We start from the raw sequence: 18,288 nt of genomic DNA, 5'->3' as shown, positions 1-18,288 counted from the left end.
AATGATTGATTTTATGGGGGGGACTATACACAGTGAATTTAATTGGAATTCAGTATCATAAGACGTATATTATTATATTTTCAGGGTGCACAAACCCTGGTGGTAAAATTAAAGAAAATTTTGAGCACATAGAAAATCCATTTCATCAATTTCAAACCAATGTTTGCATGTTTAAAAGATTTCTCCGCGTCAACGAGGTGAAGCCTACAGAGGCCGTGTTACAGATTATGTGAGGGCAAATGAGGACATGCAATCACTTCTTTCTTCTTTGCCCTTGACTAGAGGTTTTTGGCAACTGGCCATCAAAATCAAGCCAGGCCACAGGATAAATAGGATAGCACTGTTTATACAAGCCACATAAACACCATGTGATAAGTAGACCTTGCTTTTTTGTTCCTTTTCAGATTTTGGTTCTATTATTGAAAATAAGTGTTCTCTAATATTTTTACTTGCCCTTCCTTCCTCTTCTCAGACAATGGCTGATTTTGACAAGGTTCTGTGTTGCTGGCCTGCAGTGGAGGCGGACTTCCCTGGTGTTGGGAACCTGGTTCTGACCCGGTCAGTGGCTTGGACAAAATAAGATTACATTCCCTGAAAAGGAGTGTTTCCTGTGTTTCAATGATGTCTTTGTCCCCAGTGGCCACTACAGCCCTGGTGGTGTATGATCTGTAGTGAAGCCTCTCGTTTCCTTGTCTTTACAGTTTATTCGAACAGTACCCAGCCACCCAGGCTAAGTTCACCAAATTTGCCACCGTCCCTCATAGTGAGCTGCCCAGTAATAAGCTGGTTTCTGCCCACGGTGCAACTGTGCTAAAGAAACTTGGCGAACTGCTGAATGCCAGAGGCAGCCACGGTGATATCATCGCTGCTATGGCTGAAACCCATGCCAATACTCACAAGGTCACAATTCAAAACTTTAAGGTGAGGCTAGTGTGCAAAAAGGACTGTTTTAATTTATGCCGCATTTTATTGAATCATTTTCCATCTGTTGTATGCATATGTTGTCATCCTCCAACCGGATTTTAAATCAATTTTGAACCTTCTGTTTTCTCTACAGGACATCACAGAAATCATTGTCAATATCATGGCGGAGAAGGCCGGACTTAATGGAGAGGGACAGGCAGCACTGCGGAGGATTATGACCAACATTATCAGCGACATGGAGGCAAACTACAAAAAAATTGGCGTCAAGGGTTAATGTCTCACAAGTCAACAAGGGGATCAAATGATAACACAAGAAACTTCCCCACAGACAAATCCTTTTTTTTAGATGATTTTCTTCATGAATAAATCAGTGAATACAGAATCATAGTGAATCATAATTCCACATGTTATCAGCTAAATCAGCTTCACAAATGTATGTGTCTTTGCTACTCAATTACATTCTAATATACCCTTTTGTTCTGCAACAATCATTGTTCATGGTATTGATGGTATTGTAAGCGTTATCATCTTAAATTACCAATAAAAGTCTTTGTTGCTCAACTCTTCACATTTGTCTTGGCTCACTTTCTCCATGTATTAAACCAATCACTTCTGCAGTAAGTTAGGGTTAACTGTTCAATGTTTGACACTGGGCCATCATGTAAATACCTTGATTTACCCTCATGTTTTTATCAGGAAAGAAATATTGCATATTTCTTTGAACACGTCAAAGCAAGTCTTCCCAAACAACCCGGGACTTGCACTTGCAGTTACACCTGAGATAACAAACACATTTATTTTTAATTTAAGATAGTTACAGCTAATTCTGTATTTTTACTATAATACTAAGTACCCCCAGAGGAAGCTCACATACCACTGGTGGTACACGTGCCACAGTTTGAGAGCCATGGATCTACAAAAGCTGCTGCCAAACCAGTTCACAACTTCTAATTAAACTCAGGATCCAGAAAACAAATTCACCTTTAGAGCCTCACATGTGTACATGCTAATTTTATTTTTGATACTTAATTCATCTCTGGAATCTTACATACAGTATACCCTATGCCAGGGGTGACAAACGTACGGCCCGTGGGCCAGAACCAGTGGGTCCATTCTGGCCCCCATGATGAATTTGTGAAAATTTCACAGTATGATTAGAATCTAGTCATCTTGTGAAATATTACATTTTCAGTTCCAGATACCTGTGGCAAAATGTTTTGTGCCTTTGTAAATGCTTATCTTAGGCATAATATTGTTGAAATTGCACTTATTTTTCTCAGGACATTTCAGGTTGTTTTGTAAAAAGACATTAAATTTAATGTAAAACAAAGGGAATAAGTGCTTGTTGTTAATAGGTTATTATACTATTATTTGATTGGTCTGGCCCACTTGAGATCATGTATGTAGCCGCTAAACTAAAATGAGTTTGACACCCCTGCTCTATGCTATTGAGTTTTAGATAAATTATGCTGAGTTTTAAATAAATTAAGTTATTGTTGGTCATGTTTTCTAAACAAAGTCAAGTACAAATGGACGTGGATGTACTGTATTTGATATGATATGATATTTTGAGACCTGAAACGTGATCCAGACTGTTGAGTCAGACAGGCAAAGAGGGAAATCAGGTCAAGAATAAAACACTCCACCATTAAGTGCTTGGATACACACGCGCGCACACACACACGCACATACCCCCTCATGCACAAACACTCCAACAAACAACTGCAAACAGATGCGCGCACATTCACAGAGAACTCCACTTGAACCCGTCAACCTGCAGCAATGTCAACAGCAACTCGCACGTACAGACTCATTCTTTATCACATGATCCATGTGGACGTGACAGGAGACAGCAGATGGTATCTAGTCCCTGTCAAATCAGCCACATTAAAAAACTTTCCTCCTCGACTTCCTGTAAACTATCAAGCCCCCACCAGCCTCCACAAATGAGCCCCGCCTCTCAATCACATGAACATACTAAAGACCTACCACACCTCTCCTCTTTCTAAGTAATATGACACCATTCACTGTGAGGTTACACTATCCCTGAAAACAAAAACCTCTCATCACAGGGGGCTAGAGTCATCGACGTCTGTCCTGGATACTGTTTTATGAAAATGTATTGAAATCTGCATACACACCCAAATTGCCCCATTTCCCAAAGCTTTCCTGTGATGGAAAACTGATACCATTTTACCCTAAAGAGGAATTATCATGGGGCTGAGCGGAGGTGGAAAGCCTTGAAGATAACAACACACTTTGGACATTTTTAATAAAACTTTTAATTCAGAGGTTAAAAAAACCTGATTTCTCACAGATTACTGGAACAAACAAACACACACACACACCCAAGGGTTTTATTCAATGTTATTATTCATGTAGGTGATTGTTATATTAACTTAATAGAGCTTCCAGCATCACCTTTCATGCTCAGAATCTTACAATTCCTGTTAAGACTACTGCTTCTCCAGAATCATCGCAATCATCGCAATCTCAATTACACAAAGGTATCACACCAAGATTAAAATCTCTTTTACAAGTAAGGCCTAATCAAGATGGGGCCGGCGACAAATACAGATCATACGATGACAGTTATGAAGACACCAAAGCACCAGGTAGGAATAATTAGGCACCTGTGCAACTATATAAAAAGGAGCCACTTCTCACAATAAGTACTTCCTCTTTTGTACGTTAAAGAAGCAAGGCACTCCGGTCATCAAGACCACTGTTCAGGATGAAGTGTGCGTAAAATGAATGTTAGAAGATAACGACACACTTTGGACATTTTTAATAAAACTTTTAATTCAGAGGTTAAAAAAACCCTGATTTCTCACAGATTACTGGAACAAACAAACACACACACACACCCAAGGGTTTTATTCAATGTTATTATTCATGTAGGTGATTGTTATATTAACTTAATAGAGCTTCCAGCATCACCTTTCATGCTAAGACTACTGCTTCTCCAGAATCATCGCACATGCTTTGTGCTGATACTGAAACATAATGGTTAGATTTGCATGTTTATCCCCCGTGTGTGCGGGGGAAGAACACGTGGGTACTCCGGTTTCCTCCTACAGTCCAAAAACATGCAGAGGTTAACTGGACACTCCGGATTGCCTGTAGGTGTGAATGTTTTGGGGGTAAAGTTATGGAACTCAATGAGTTAAACTGAGTAAAACTCTTTTGGGGTTCAAAAAAAAGTTTGAAATGTAAAATAATTACAGCTTAAAATGAAAATTGGCAGTCTAGTACTATAATTGTAAGTGCAGAGTTATATTTGTTTCCTCTACATTTCTGATTTTCTTGTTTTTCTTGTATTGTACAGGATAGGCAAAAATAGGCCTATTCCTTTATTCGGTTATTTGCATAATTGTGTTAAATGACCTTGTTTTATGTTTACTTTTTATATGAATGTAACAGAAATAAAGATATTCAGTCATTCATTCATAAAGCAGTATAATAACAATACTAATAATACTACTACTACTAATAAAAATCAGGAAATAAATAATACAGGTAAAAAAAATCCAGGTTAGTCTTGGGACAAACAGAATTCAAAGATACCACACTATTTTATATATATATATATATGTATATGTATGCCAAAAGGGAGTGGAGCTGCATAAACCACAACAAAATGTGTCAGTGCCACATATGTTGTCATTCACAGTAAAAAAAAAAAAAGGTCGTAAAACAATAAACCACTGTACTTTGTTTTCAGCAAGTGTCAAGAAGGAAGTGTTTTGTTTGGCTGACTTGTCAAGTGAAAAAACAAGGCGAACTAAAGATAATGGTGTTATCACTGACATTCATACGTCCAAATGACCCTTTACTGTCCTTCCAGTTTAATGTGATGCCAAAACAGAGTTTGTCTGACTTGTATGATGGATAACAGCCAGAATGATAACCTATTAATAGTGTTGGTGTGTATTGTGTGCACGCACATGCTGACGTGACATCAGGCACAGAACCTCTGTCCATTCACCCACACCCCCCAACCCCACCACCAGTCCCAGAAAACTGGGCGTACTGTGGGTCAAATTGTTTTTTTTTGTGTGGTTTATCCAGCAATTTAACAAAGTTAACAATTTAACAAAGTTCAGGGTTTGTTTTTTGTTTTTTGTTTTTTTTTTAAAGTAGGTCAATATTTAAGCATCATCAATGTACATTCAGTAGACAATCTTCAGCTCGCTGCCTGTTTGGGGAGGGAGACGGAAGAAGTGGCACATGATTTACACATTGTTTTGAGACAGCAGAGGAAATGTGTTGCAGCCCTGCAAGAAAGGACAGAGAAAAACAGGGGGAGAAAAAAAAAATCAATAACATTTGAACTGCACACTAGCATGCAAACAAACAGCCATTTGCAGCTGTTTGGGTTACACTTTCAAAGGGCTGCCACTAAACTCACTCAGCATATTCTGGCATACCTCTTTTAAATTGGACCTTCCTCAAAACACACACAAAAAAAAACCACTCTCCCTTTAATGCAGTTAAATTTGTGCATTAAATTTACTTTGATTTATTCATGAGTGTAATAACACATTTTGCCTGTGGCTTCCTCGGGTTTACTCATAACACTACATTTCAAAATCCTCCCTCATACAATACCCCAGTTCTCTAACCACTAAAGACAAAAACTGCATTCTTAGAGATGATTGACCTTACTGAGCTGGGTATTGTGTATGTGAATCCTATATTATGTATAGAGTTTTTAACGAGAACTATGTCTGTATTTATGTGATACAATTTTCTACAGTGGAATAAACTTCAATGTCTGCATTTGTGTTGTTTTATTGTTAAAAGTGTTCTTATACATTGTTTTTTAAATATAATTAATTGTTTCTATAAGGTGATCTTGAGGGTCAGGAAAGGCACCTCTAAATAAAACGTATTCTTATTCTTATTATTGTTATTAATAACAATAATAACAGTAATAACAATAACACAAATCATTTTGTTTTCATTTAATCTCAATTACACAAAGATATCACACCAAGATTAAAATCTCTTTTACAAGTAAGGCCTAATCAAGGGGCCGGCGACAAATACAGATCATACGACGACAGTTATGAAGACCAAAGCACCAGGTACGAATAATTAGGCACCTGTGCAACTATATAAAAAGGAGCCACGTCTCACAATAAGTACTTCCTCTTTTGTACGTTAAAAAAGCAAGGCACTCCGGTCATCAAGACCACTGTTCAGGATGAAGTGTGTGTAAAATGACAGACGCAACCACCGGCCAATATAGATTTTGCCTGCCTTTGTTCTATTACAGTCTCCCAAAATGCACGTGAGCAAGCATCAGTGGAAACAATACCTGGAAATCAAAGCAGTTATTTTTATTACTTAGAAATGACATCTCCAGATGTTGTCCGTCTTCTTCATGTTTCTTTTATGCCAATATGCACAAGCAGCAATGTTAGTTCAATGTGTTGCAGCAGCGAACGTGCAAAGAAGAAAAATATATAAAATACAATGAATAACAGAAGAGTGACATTTAACCACTGCAAAAATAAATAAACTGTACATGTGACCAAGTCAGGGACGGATCACTTCAAATAAACCGTTACACAAACTAATCAAAGCTCGGCTGGTCGATATCCAGGGGCACTGTGCATCGAGTCAGATTGGACAGGTAGAGAGGAGTTGCCATGGGAACGAGCCCGGCTGCCACCTTCAAGATGGTCAGCAACCTCTCTGTAGCATTGGCCACACCATCTGGTGTCTGGAGAGGAGGAACACGACACAAAGATGCCTTTAAATGAGACAGAATATGCACTGCAGAGACATTATCCCTTTGACTTCAAACACGGAGCTACAACATCGAAATAAAAATGCTTCTGTGGTTTTAGGGTATTTTAACACCGCACAGAAAGCAACTTAAGACCTGTTTCATGATTACACTGGATTACAGAAAACCATTGTGGATGATTTAGTCAATACTTATTTTCGTCAGTACATTCCATATAAATGGGGCCACACGGTAGTGGTTAGCACTCTCGCCTTGCAGCGAGAAGGCCAGGGTTCGAGCCCTGGTTGGAACAAGGGCCTTTCTGCATGGAGTTTGCATGTTCTGCCCGTGTGTGCGTGGGTTCTCTCCGGCTTCCTCCCACAGTCCAAAAACATGCAATGTGGGGATTAGGTGAATTGGACACTCTAAATTGACCGTAGGAGTGAGTGTGCGAGTGAATGGTTGTTTGTCTCTAGCTGTGTGTGGCCCTGCGATGGACTGGCGAACTGTCCAGAGTGTACCCGCCTATCGCCTGTAGTAGCTGAGATTGGCACAGCACCCCCCGCGACCCTCTGGTGGAGGATAAAGCGGTAGATGATGACTGACTGACTGACATTCCATATAAATGTTCCCTGTGTTTTCTGTTTACAGCCCTTGTAAAAAAACAAAACAAAAAAAACAAAACAATCCATCTTGAGGAAACTCAACCCAATGTTTGTGAAGACTTGTTAAGACAGCCCGCGCTCACTGCACAATGTAAAAAATCTAGAGCCTACCCTCAACACACATTTCCCTGCTGTACATGGTTGTCCCTGAAATGACAACTTAAATTTAAACCATCCTCTGTGTTTGTGACTAAATGTGTTACAAACCTGATCCTCAGCGAACAGGAGCGGGCAGTGCAGTGAAGCAGCCAGCTTTCTGACAGCGTCCAGCCGCTCTGTGGGGACTGAAGCATTACGAGCTACAGAGAGTGAGAGAGAGAGAGGCTGAACTAAGACAAGGTCATTTCCCCAACAATTTAAAGTAAAATGGTATAAAATTGTGGAATAGTATTGATCTTGAACAACATTTAATTATTTTGCTCATCCCTTTCACAACATACCATTAGTGGCCATGAAGCAGACTTTTCCAAGGAAATATCCAGGGTCCAAATATTTCAGGGAAGCTTCCGTTGACTGGAAACTATGGCAAATCAAAAATAATACATGTCACAGAACATTATGCTTTAGTACTTTATTCATACATGAGAGTAAAACCACTAAAAACACCATGCTGTAGAAATCACCCTAAAGTTTAAAATCTGTGTTGACAGCAACATGAATGTATTAATTAAATCTAAGAAGGGAACAAGTTTACACAAATATTGGTTGTTTAAGAGACAAGAAGAAGAAATTTGCGAGGTACAAAACGAGAGCTGCAACAGGTCTGGAAAACTTGGACATAGAGCAGGTATTTCACCTGGTGTGTCCATGTGGTTAAAATGTTTCAGAAGCAGAGGTACCTGAGCTCTGAGGTCAGATTTATTATGAATACCACCAGGTCTATTCTTGGACGACTCTCCTCATTCTCCACGGGCAGAGGCAGACTCTTGGCCAGTCTCCTGGTTGGAAAAGTAAATGTGCGTGTTGTCAGGTTGTAAAGTGTCAACAATTTATAGCAAGCAGACAATTGACAATTTATTAAATTATTATAACTATAGCAATTGTGACTTGAACATTTTCCATCAGCTGGAAACTGGTAATTATTGTAACTCAGATAAACAATGAACAAAATAATGGTATGAAGATAAGCCCTCTCTTTATATTTTCCAAACGTATGCAACATATTCTTACTGATGGAAATAATTTGTTAAGCAACGCTTTGATGATCACAATAATTGTTTCCAAGTAAAAGTGGTGCATTTGCATTTGGTTCAAATTAATATATATGCACACATACAAACACATCCAGCCACTTTATTAAGTACACCTACCAACTCACATACAACCATCTCTAGGGTTTACAGAGAATGGTCCGACAACAGAAAACTTCCAGTGGCAGAGGTCGGGGAGAATAGTTAGACAGGTCATAAAATGATAGAGAGGCAACAGTCACTCAATTTAACACAGAAGACCCTCTCTGAACGCACAAAACATCAAACCTTGAAGCAGATGGGCACCGACAGCAGCAGATGACACTAGGTGCCACTTTATTAACTGTCCTGTTTGTCTGAAAACATGATCAGTATTTTATACTGTACATTTATAGCATTCATACTTTACTTGAATGCTTTGTTTTGTCCAAATTGTGCTTGTGCTCTGAATTTCAGAGGGAAATTTTGTGTTTTTTTAGTCATTCATAAAAAACATGACGTGTACTGTATATATTAGGGGTGGGGGGAGGAAAAACAACAATAGATGTACAGTGACTTTTTTATTTTATTTTTTTAAATAGTCTGCTCCTCCAGAATTGGGATACTTGACATTTATGCTGTGTCATGTTTTCAGAGGCTGTATACATTTTAGCCCAGCATTTTATTTACTTAGAGTACTAGTTCAGTAAACAATGAGCAACAAAGCTAAATAACACATTATTTTCAGTTAATTTTATTACTGGCAGATGCAGCTATATGTGGCACTTGATTAAAAAAACAAAACAAAGAAAATATTCTCTTGTACATTATGTGCCACTGTCCCATTTAATTTAGATTATTGTCTAAGTATGGCGATACAATTACAGAATCATGATGAGAGCCTGCTGTCCCAGCCCTGGCATTTATACATAAACAAAACAGTCACAAATGGTCTCTAGCTGTGCTTAAGGACGAGGATTTTTCCTGGTTGACACAGTTGACCTCAGGACACAAACTCACACATTGACAGTGAAGTCCGTCTCGTCCACCAGAGCGTCTGCTAAACTCTGCTGAAACTCCTCGTCACTCTCCACCAGCTCAGGGGGAAAAACATGATAAACAACACAAAAAAAAAAACATTAAATTATGCACACCATACATCAATCAAAACACAGCAGTCTGGAGAGTGCTGAGCGTTTGCACTCGCCACAACTTTATGTACATTCTCCTGCCCTGTGGATTACTTAGCATTCTGTCTTTGGAATTGTCCTGTATTTGGGCGAGTATATGTATTTCTCCAACGTACAAAAATTATCTACGTGTGCAGGATAAAGAATAAGAGTTGCTCACTTTACTAGGTTCTCAGCTATGCGTTTTCTTCCGACAGTTAGCGAAACGAGTCGCTGGAGTTCAAAGTAAACTCGCCGGTCTTCTCGACCATAACAGGTCTGACAATGTTTTCACAGAGCGGTTGTGTTTCACAGTAAAACGATAATGAAGCAGACACTCACCAGGATGTTGGCTGAGTTTAAACAAGGTAGTTTACTGAAGGGTTTCAGTAAAGACATCCTGACTTTACCAAAACAAACGAACGCGGTTCGTACAGAAAATGACAAACACCGACTCGCGCCTCTTTCACGAACGTGCGTCTGACGTCACGGCGTTTGCTTCTCATTGACGGACGGTGAGCTGCTGCCACCTACAGGAAGCCAGGTGTACCGCACCTGTTTGCGGTTCAGTTCTTGTGCAACTTTCAACAAATTAAATACGTCTAAGAACAAGTTCCACTTTTTAATCGTACTTGCGTGACCTTTTTCATACACAAGGTTTTGATTACACAGTGGTATTGGTTACTTTTCTAAGACTGAAATGCATTTGGTCAGTGGCAGATGAGGACTGTTTGGTAGGACAGATAATTCACAAAGCAGCTAATCACAAACCTACAATACATCATAATTTGGGTTTGATTTGGACAAAAATAAATAACTTCTAAATGTACTTATCTTTACTATTTTATTACTGTAATTAAGTGTATTCTACACTTTCTACATTCTGATGCAATCAAATAGTCTATGATTTTGCTACAATGTTCAGTCTAGAATGGAGATTCACCAGCACAATCACAAGAGACCAATATAACAGTTTTGGATAATAAGTTGATTCCCAAATGCATATTTACATAGACTTTACTACTATTGTGAATTAACAGAAGGTTAATATTAGCAGAAATCTGGACAAAACATTGTTTGAATTATAGCAGAGCATTTTATTCACTATGATGGCACAGCAAAGTAAATCCCTCCTGTGAATGAAGGTTGTATTATCAACAAGAAGAAGACAAGTCCCTGGAGCTTCGGCTGTCAGTATGTAAATATTCACATTGTACATTTGCCTTCACATGTGAAAAAGAAGGGAGTTTATTTTGAAATAACAGCCTAATTGCAATGTCTTATCGAGGATGTGAATCTAATTTACCAAATGAGATTGTTGTGGCTTTAAGGCAGTGAATATAACAAACATCATAAATGCCTTCCATCAGTAACAGCTCATTTCAGTCCTGTGTAAATTAATCAACAATGACCGAAACCAACGGGACAGAAAATACAGTAAAAACATGAAAGATTTAACTAATGGTAAAAAAAAAATAACAGCACTTCATGTGAAGAAAATAAAAAGACTTTTAAGTGCGATTTCTGTCACATCTCTCATCACTGTCATCTTAGCAAGATCGACAATATGCCATAAAGATATGACTGTACTGTTTTAAGCACACTTAAGTCTCACAATTCAGAGATTTATAAAAGTTGGTATGTTTTCTTTGACTGCCACCAATTAAGCTATTCCCTCGTCTCCTTGTTCAGTTTCCACTAGTCACTGCTGCTCTAATGTACATTTTTCATTTTGAGCACATACACAAAGCTTATCCCATCCCACACCCACAAACATACGCACACTCACACCCACAGCCGTACCAATATGATCCTGTTTCTGAACAATATATGCAAATCAAAGACTTCGGAGGCATCCCCTCCTGCTTATATCTCCCCAGACTCTCTCTCTTCTGAGCTGGACTGTCGGTCCCGCTCAAATGACAGGGAGCGTTCTCGTTCCTTGCCCCTGGCCGTGTCTGGGAAGGTGGACCTCCCCCTGTCTTCCCAGTCTCCATACTCCGCCTTGTCATCACGCAATCCCTCTCCTGCCCCCTCTCTGCATCGCTCTTGGGACTCAGAGTGCTCTCGCTCTTGAGTGTGTGATGATCTATCTCTGGAAGACCTGTGGGGGGGGAAAAAAAACAAACAATCCACAATTTCTGCTTAAACAGTTTAAGACTTAGACATTAGAGAAAAGTGCCCAAAGTCTGAGTCACAGGTGAACAACAGGACTGTGGGAATGAATTCCAGGAGTGAGATTTAAGGACTGGTCATTCTGTTAACCAATTAGGTAGAAATTAAATATACTACCCATATGTGTGTTTGTTTAAGTGTGTTCATCATTTATTTTTCATAGCCTTAGAATAAGTATTTTACTCACATCTGTAATATAAAAAAATGGCTGGAAAATAGAGAGAAAAGGCCGGGGAGAATATTTTGGTGCATACACAGAATGTCAAGTCCGACTGCAGTTGGACGAAGCATATGCATGCAGGAGTAATCGGACTATGAATCACACTGTCCAGGATGTTAGTCCAACTATGGCCAGCTGGATTTTAGGCAGACTAACGCGTTTACATAACATTAAGAAAACCAAATTATTGTCCTAATCCGACTAAAATGGGACTTTTCATATGTAGAACGCATTGCTTCACTTTCACGCTGCATTTCTGTAAGTGGAACAAAGTACCTGGACAATGTCACGCAGATACGACAGCTGCTCGTTTAGGGCTGTATAAAATGAAAAATAAAGATTAATAATAAAGAGTAGGAGATAATTCTGCTCATCGAAAATCCATCCCCCTTCAGCCGACTTGTTCACCATAAAAACAATGGAGCAACATCAAAATGATGCAGTATTGGGGTTTCTGTTTTTACTTTCACTTTGTTTTTGTTTTCACAAGTAGCTGCCTAGTATAAGCAGTAGGTGAGGCAGCGAGCTATCCCCACTCTGTCTCTTTGATTCGTTGGATAGTCCGTTTACATTTGACACCGTAAGTGAACCGAGACCCACGTTTTAAGCTTGTTTGGTCCGCACCAGAGTTCAGATGAACTTTCCCACCTACCCAAAGGAAACAGACTATAAAAGGAAAAACCTCTGGCAAACTCTGGTCCGTTTTAAAGCGGGTCAAACAGCTCTGGAGTGACTGTGTGCAGGTTTCACTGATAAAAACCTCACCTCTTCCTTTTGTGTCTGTGAGAGTGGGAGCGTGAGCGGTGTCTGTCCTTGTGTCGATGTTTCCTCTCTCTCTCTCTATCCCGTTCTCCACCTTCTTCTCTGGAACGGGAGGAAGGGTGGTGTCTCGAGTGATGGGAAGACGAATTGCCTCCGTCCCTACTTAAATAATTACAAACATTTTCAGTGGGGGAAGAAACGGGAGATTACAATTTAAAGCTGGGGAAGTGATACATATTCTTCCTCAGTGACGAAATATTTGCCATTTAAGAAGCTAACATCATATATTTTGTTTTTATTCATCAAGTTGAGAAAGCATTGGGAAAGTGCAAAGGTTTCACACATTGTCAATACCCTCAAAAGCATAATTTACATCATCATAGGTGATTGGTTAAGAAATCATTCAAACATTCCATCTGCCTTCATTCTAATAAATTCTGTTTAATATCTGTTATTAACTTAGAACTTTTTGAGTTATAGTTCTCACTAGGGCTGCAACGATATATCGATTATTATTCAATTACTAAATTAAACGTCATGGTAATAATTCAAACAAGTTCTCTGAGTCTTCAGCTTCTTAAATGTGAGTATTTTCTGGTTTCTTTGCACTACATAACAATGCAATCACTAAAATTTACATTTTAGAACATCACCGTTTCAAGATTTGGGAAAAACTGATTTTTGTGGATCTAACAAGTAATAAGTAAAAAATCAGCAGATCAATCGATGATTAAAATAATCAAGAACCACAGGGAGAGTAGATCTGCCGGTGGCTCTAAGAGTATGATATACATGAATATCAATATAACAATATTGTCTAGTTTTTTAAGTCGCCCAGCCCAACTAACCAATAATAAAAAAAATCTGTACACAGATGGCAGACATACCTGTAACGGTCTCCACTTCTTGACCTTGACCTGCAACAAAAACAGAAATAAGAAAGTTTAAGTTTTCAACGAACACAGCAATATACACTATGAGAGAATGAAAAAGGTTCTTACCTCCTACGCTCCCTCTCCCTATCTCTATCTCTGTCCCACTCTCGCTCTCTGTCCTGATCTCGCTCCATCTCCCACTGTCGCTCTCTATTAAATTCTTTCTCACGTTCCTCTCGTCTTCTCAATCGCATTCTTTCTTGTTTTTCTAGAACTGCTTTCTGGAAAAAAACAAAACAAAACACAAATAACACATTTATGACAAATGGACATATGTCACAGTGCTTACCGGTCTGTAATAATGTAACAACTGCTGTGTAACAGCTGAACGGCAACCCTTACCCTCAGCTTTTCAAGCTTCTCGCGGATTTCAATGAAGCCGAGGTGCAGTTTGCCCCCAAAGTGGTCAGCAAGGCGTCGATCGTTGTCGTGTAGACCCAAGTAAGCAGAGCACACCTCACACACCCGAAGTTTTTGTTGTTGGAAGCTGGATGCTGGCATGGAGTTTCTATACACGTCCTGCAGTAACAAAGGTGTGAGTGTAAAGACGCAAATGGAGAAGTAACAATTAAAATTTTTATTTCATGACTAACACAATATTCTAACACAATAAAATTTAATTTCAGACCTCCGCTTCTTTCTTTAAGGCCCGGGTCTTCTCCACCATTTCCAGCACCTGCTGGGCTTCATCTACGTTCCCCTCACCGCCGAGCTGCTCTGCCCGGGCCAGCAGCTTCCCAATCTCTTCATTCAACTCATGGACACGTTCGGCCTTTTCATGGCAGAGACAAACATTGAGAAATAAGTTTTCAAAATATTACACCGGAGTATTAAGATGTAAATAGATCATTTCACAGAGTTGTGTTTTTGTGGACTTGATGGTGGCCGGATGGAGAGTGAGTCTGTCTTAAGTGAGTCATCCAGAGTCAATCAGCATTTTAAGTGTTTGGTTAGTCAAGTTTGAACACACAGGGTTTTCTGAAGGCTGGTGTAAAGTGTCCTGTTGTAACGAAGGACACACACACGGGATGAGTGTACATGAGCTCTCAGCGCCACCTAAAGTCTTTACTGTAGAAATTAACCTTCTTGTCAAACAGTTAAGAATTATGTCAGTCACAGATTTAACAGATTAATGTGCTAAAAAAATGTGAAATGTCAGGAATCCGCTGACCAGTGGCCATAAACAATTGAACTGAAGTTTTAACTAGCCAAATTCAACTGTCCCATGGCTCAAGTCTGTTCACAGTAGGTCTGACCAACTTTACTTTGTACTACACATAGTACACCCCGTCAAGTAATATTTTTCCTACTTCATGTATGAGGATATTTGTTTTGCTAATGCCTAAAATACTGAAAAACAACAGCCATGTGTATACATATTGTAAGAATTATGGTCCACAATTATATTTATACTGTGTGTATGAATTTCTACTTAATATGGACGATAAGCAAAAACTGAAAAAACAGTGAGGTTTTTCACCTTTGCAGCGACTTCAGCACTGATCTCATCCTGTGTTTCAGCGAGTCGCTTCTTGGCCATCTCGGTTCTGCGGTCACAGTCAGCAATGAAGGACTGAAGGTGTTCAGCAGCCTGAAAAAAATTATCAAAAGGATTTTACTATGAGAAAAATACAAAAGTATTGCTTGTAAAATGTTTATTATGTCAAACAATATGTTTTAACCACAAAAGAAAATTGAATTTGAATACTTAATTTTTATTCTTTCCCTTGCAAAACTTTCTAAAAAAACAAATTCCCTTTAATACTATAACGGGTTCTTAAATTGTCATGGCTATGATGTCCAGCTCTAATATCCGTTTCCCTCAGACACACAGCAACACCATCCTTTCATTCTCATCCCAATCATTCTTCAACTTCTTATACAGTCACTCACAACAGCACTGCCAAACTTTGATAAGCCTGATGAGTAGCAAAAACACAAAAAAAACAGGTGTGCCTGGAATTTTAGTTCATAAATATACTTTCATTTTATAGCTGAATACTGTTGTAAGTTTAGCACACAGAGCTTCACAATTTACATGCAAAATTTGACTTATGCAGGAAAAACTCCACAAGAGAGATTAATCGGATGTAATGCGCTTTATATCATCAATTCCCCATTGTCAGCTATTGTGACATGAATCATTAGGAGGGCGTAAGTATGATTGTGATGGACATCCACCAACATTAAGAATTTAGCTTTACACCAGAGAGAAAGGCTAGCTTTCAAAGTGATTATCAGAAACAGTCTAAGAGCGACTGCACTCTGAGGCACTCACATCAAGTTCAAAAAAGTACTCCTGCTCCTTGGAGGCAATCTCGTAGTCTGCTCGGAGGGCCAGGTCATGGACTTTTATACACTCCCCCAGGTCCATTCTCTGCACAAATCAGACAGACATGAATGTATTAGGTTTCATTTTCTCATCCATCTTATGATCTGTTGTCCTGATAAATGAATGATGTTAAAAATTGAGTTTTTAGACAGTTACACATCTATCAGTGATGGATGAATCATCTATTGATGATTACTATTTCACAAGTGACTTTAGAATACTGTTTGAAGTGACACATTCCAGGAACCCATGATTTATAATGACCTTATTTAAGAATCTTGTTTGTTTTTCACCTTAGTCTTTGTTAACAGAAACGATACAACATTATTTTTAAATTGCACCCAATCCACCCATCATCTAAAAACAGGTTCTGTCAAGCAATACTATCAGACCTGACAAAGTGAATGTTCAAACAGTTCTTAAATGTTTTGAGTAGTTCTTAAAACTTTGTGTGGGCAATTCTTTTTCTTCTTCTTTTCTTTTTTCCAGTCATGTTTGCTGGTATCTCACTTTACTAGCACAACATTGCTGCTGCCTTTATCTGTCTTGACATAAACACTATAATTGAGAATTGCAGAGAGAGTAATGTAAAGTGAAGCTGATAAGTGTAAACACTGTGTGAACTAATTTGACTGCCATGTGTATATATAAACATTATGACCTACAATTTTACATAATAAATCACAAGTGCATAAAATATATGTATTGAATAAGGATGGGGCATCTTTTAATGTAGCTTTCTCTGCCATTCCATTATTCCACTGTAAATTTGAAACATGAAGGGGCAGCGCCCAATGAGTGAAACTGGCAGGTTTACTTTTAAAAATATCAGTATTTGCCCTGGCGTATCAATTACTGTATTGCACAAGGAAGAACAACAGTATATATCCAAATCGACCCACACCTACTACCACTCAACAATCAAAAAGACATGGCATCCTTATTGAATAATATATGGTGCTCGTTTCTGTGTGTAAAGACATAGATGTAATTAAGATACTCACGGTGCCTGACAGGATGTCATGAGGACATGAATCCAAAAGATGACTCTTACAAACCCTCTCATCTGAGAATTTAATTCTCTGCCGCATGGTGTCCCCTGCAAAAACAAAACCAGATCCGTGAATTGTGACAGTGGCTACTGAACCTATGATCATTACAAACTAGTATTTATATCATTTATTCCAACAAAATTACAATAAATACAGTAAAACCTTTGATGAATCGTGGCACCCTCTACTACAATAGACCAAGATGTTGTAAAAGATATACATAAACCACTACATTACAAGTAATGGGACCACATTATCCTACGTGACCTTACCGATCAAGCTTAAAGTTAGCTACTAGGATAGAACTCTGGTAAAAATGACATCATCTGGTAAAGAGAAATTACGCCACTAAGTCCAGGACCAAGTTTAATGCTAACGTGTTAGCATGATAGGCTTGTAGCTGTTCCTCGCATCTAAACTTGCCGAGTCAACTTTAAGACAACAGGTAGCTAACCGGCTGGCTAGCCTCATGCGAGCTAGCTCGGCTACATATGAAGCATGCCTGCCTGTCACTGTGTGGCAGACTGCTAAGTTCGCTGTGGCTAACGCTAGTAGCAACAACTCAAACTCCTGCCCCAGTTCTATCTGTGCTCACGGGCAGCCGAGCTCACCGTCTCTCCCTGTCCCCATGAGCTGGTCCAGCATGGCTCGCATTTGCGCCTGGGCCGACATGTTTGAGCGTTCAGCTGCCAAATGCCGTGTGTGGGTCACTCCACTCCTCGCCAGCCAGCTGTGGGCTTCACACACATGCAACCTCCTCGTCAACTGCAGGCCCCGGCCGCGGATCCACTAGCAGCACTACCGCGGACAACTTTTCCCACAAGGAGAAATAAACCCGCGGGTCCTGCGAAAGCAGCGAGCTGGATGTGTGGCAGGTCAAATAGTTTCTGTGCTCTAACAACACTTTAGTAGCGGCTGGGTGTGACTTAGAAACGATGGACGGCTCCAGGACGGTCGAGCAAGTCTGTTTGAAAACTGCCGGAGACCACTGCAGTCAAATATTAAAGCCTGCCTCCTCTACGAAAAACACCGTCATTGTTTTGTGTTGTTTGTCTATACGGAGTGTTACGGTAAAAACACGTCAGAACTGATTTCACAATAAAAGCAACGTTCATTAATCATCACAAATTAACTCACGATTCAATATC

General features: G+C 39.3%; 3 protein-coding genes across 5 annotated transcripts; 1 reads left to right on the top strand and 2 right to left on the bottom strand.

Moving 5' to 3' along the window:
- The first annotated feature begins 313 nt into the window (after positions 1-313).
- mb (myoglobin) lies at positions 314-1,490 on the top strand. The gene is made up of 4 exons (XM_044015445.1): positions 314-375; positions 473-558; positions 702-921; positions 1,058-1,490. Exons 2-4 carry the CDS (start codon positions 476-478, stop codon positions 1,196-1,198), a joined length of 444 nt encoding a protein of 147 aa, XP_043871380.1. The 5' UTR covers positions 314-375; positions 473-475; the 3' UTR covers positions 1,199-1,490.
- A 4,386-nt stretch (positions 1,491-5,876) lies between these two features.
- On the bottom strand, positions 5,877-10,122 carry pane1 (proliferation associated nuclear element). Of its 2 annotated transcripts, none has more exons than XM_044015443.1 (6): positions 10,007-10,122; positions 9,516-9,607; positions 8,166-8,264; positions 7,767-7,846; positions 7,534-7,625; positions 5,877-6,655 (listed from the first exon to the last, which is right to left on the bottom strand). In XM_044015443.1, exons 1-6 carry the CDS (start codon positions 10,061-10,063, stop codon positions 6,506-6,508), a joined length of 570 nt encoding a protein of 189 aa, XP_043871378.1. In that variant the 5' UTR covers positions 10,064-10,122; the 3' UTR covers positions 5,877-6,505. The 2 variants fall into 2 exon arrangements, with proteins under 2 accessions (XP_043871378.1, XP_043871379.1); XM_044015444.1 differs by having other exon boundaries at positions 9,516-9,592.
- A 618-nt stretch (positions 10,123-10,740) lies between these two features.
- zgc:158803 (LUC7 domain-containing protein) lies at positions 10,741-18,173 on the bottom strand. Of its 2 annotated transcripts, none has more exons than XM_044015440.1 (10): positions 17,752-18,173; positions 17,093-17,187; positions 16,035-16,133; positions 15,237-15,347; positions 14,385-14,528; positions 14,099-14,275; positions 13,823-13,977; positions 13,709-13,738; positions 12,825-12,983; positions 10,741-11,768 (listed from the first exon to the last, which is right to left on the bottom strand). In XM_044015440.1, the coding sequence occupies exons 1-10, from the start codon at positions 17,810-17,812 to the stop codon at positions 11,531-11,533; spliced, it is 1,269 nt and encodes a 422-aa protein (XP_043871375.1). In that variant the 5' UTR covers positions 17,813-18,173; the 3' UTR covers positions 10,741-11,530. The 2 variants fall into 2 exon arrangements, with proteins under 2 accessions (XP_043871375.1, XP_043871376.1); XM_044015441.1 differs by having other exon boundaries at positions 12,825-12,980.
- Between the last annotated feature and the right edge of the window lie 115 nt (positions 18,174-18,288).

Source organism: Solea senegalensis, unplaced genomic scaffold (assembly GCF_019176455.1).
Source record: "Solea senegalensis isolate Sse05_10M unplaced genomic scaffold, IFAPA_SoseM_1 scf7180000013451, whole genome shotgun sequence".
Classification (NCBI taxonomy): Eukaryota; Metazoa; Chordata; class Actinopteri; order Pleuronectiformes; family Soleidae; genus Solea; species Solea senegalensis.
This window is presented reverse-complemented; position numbering and strand designations above follow the sequence as displayed.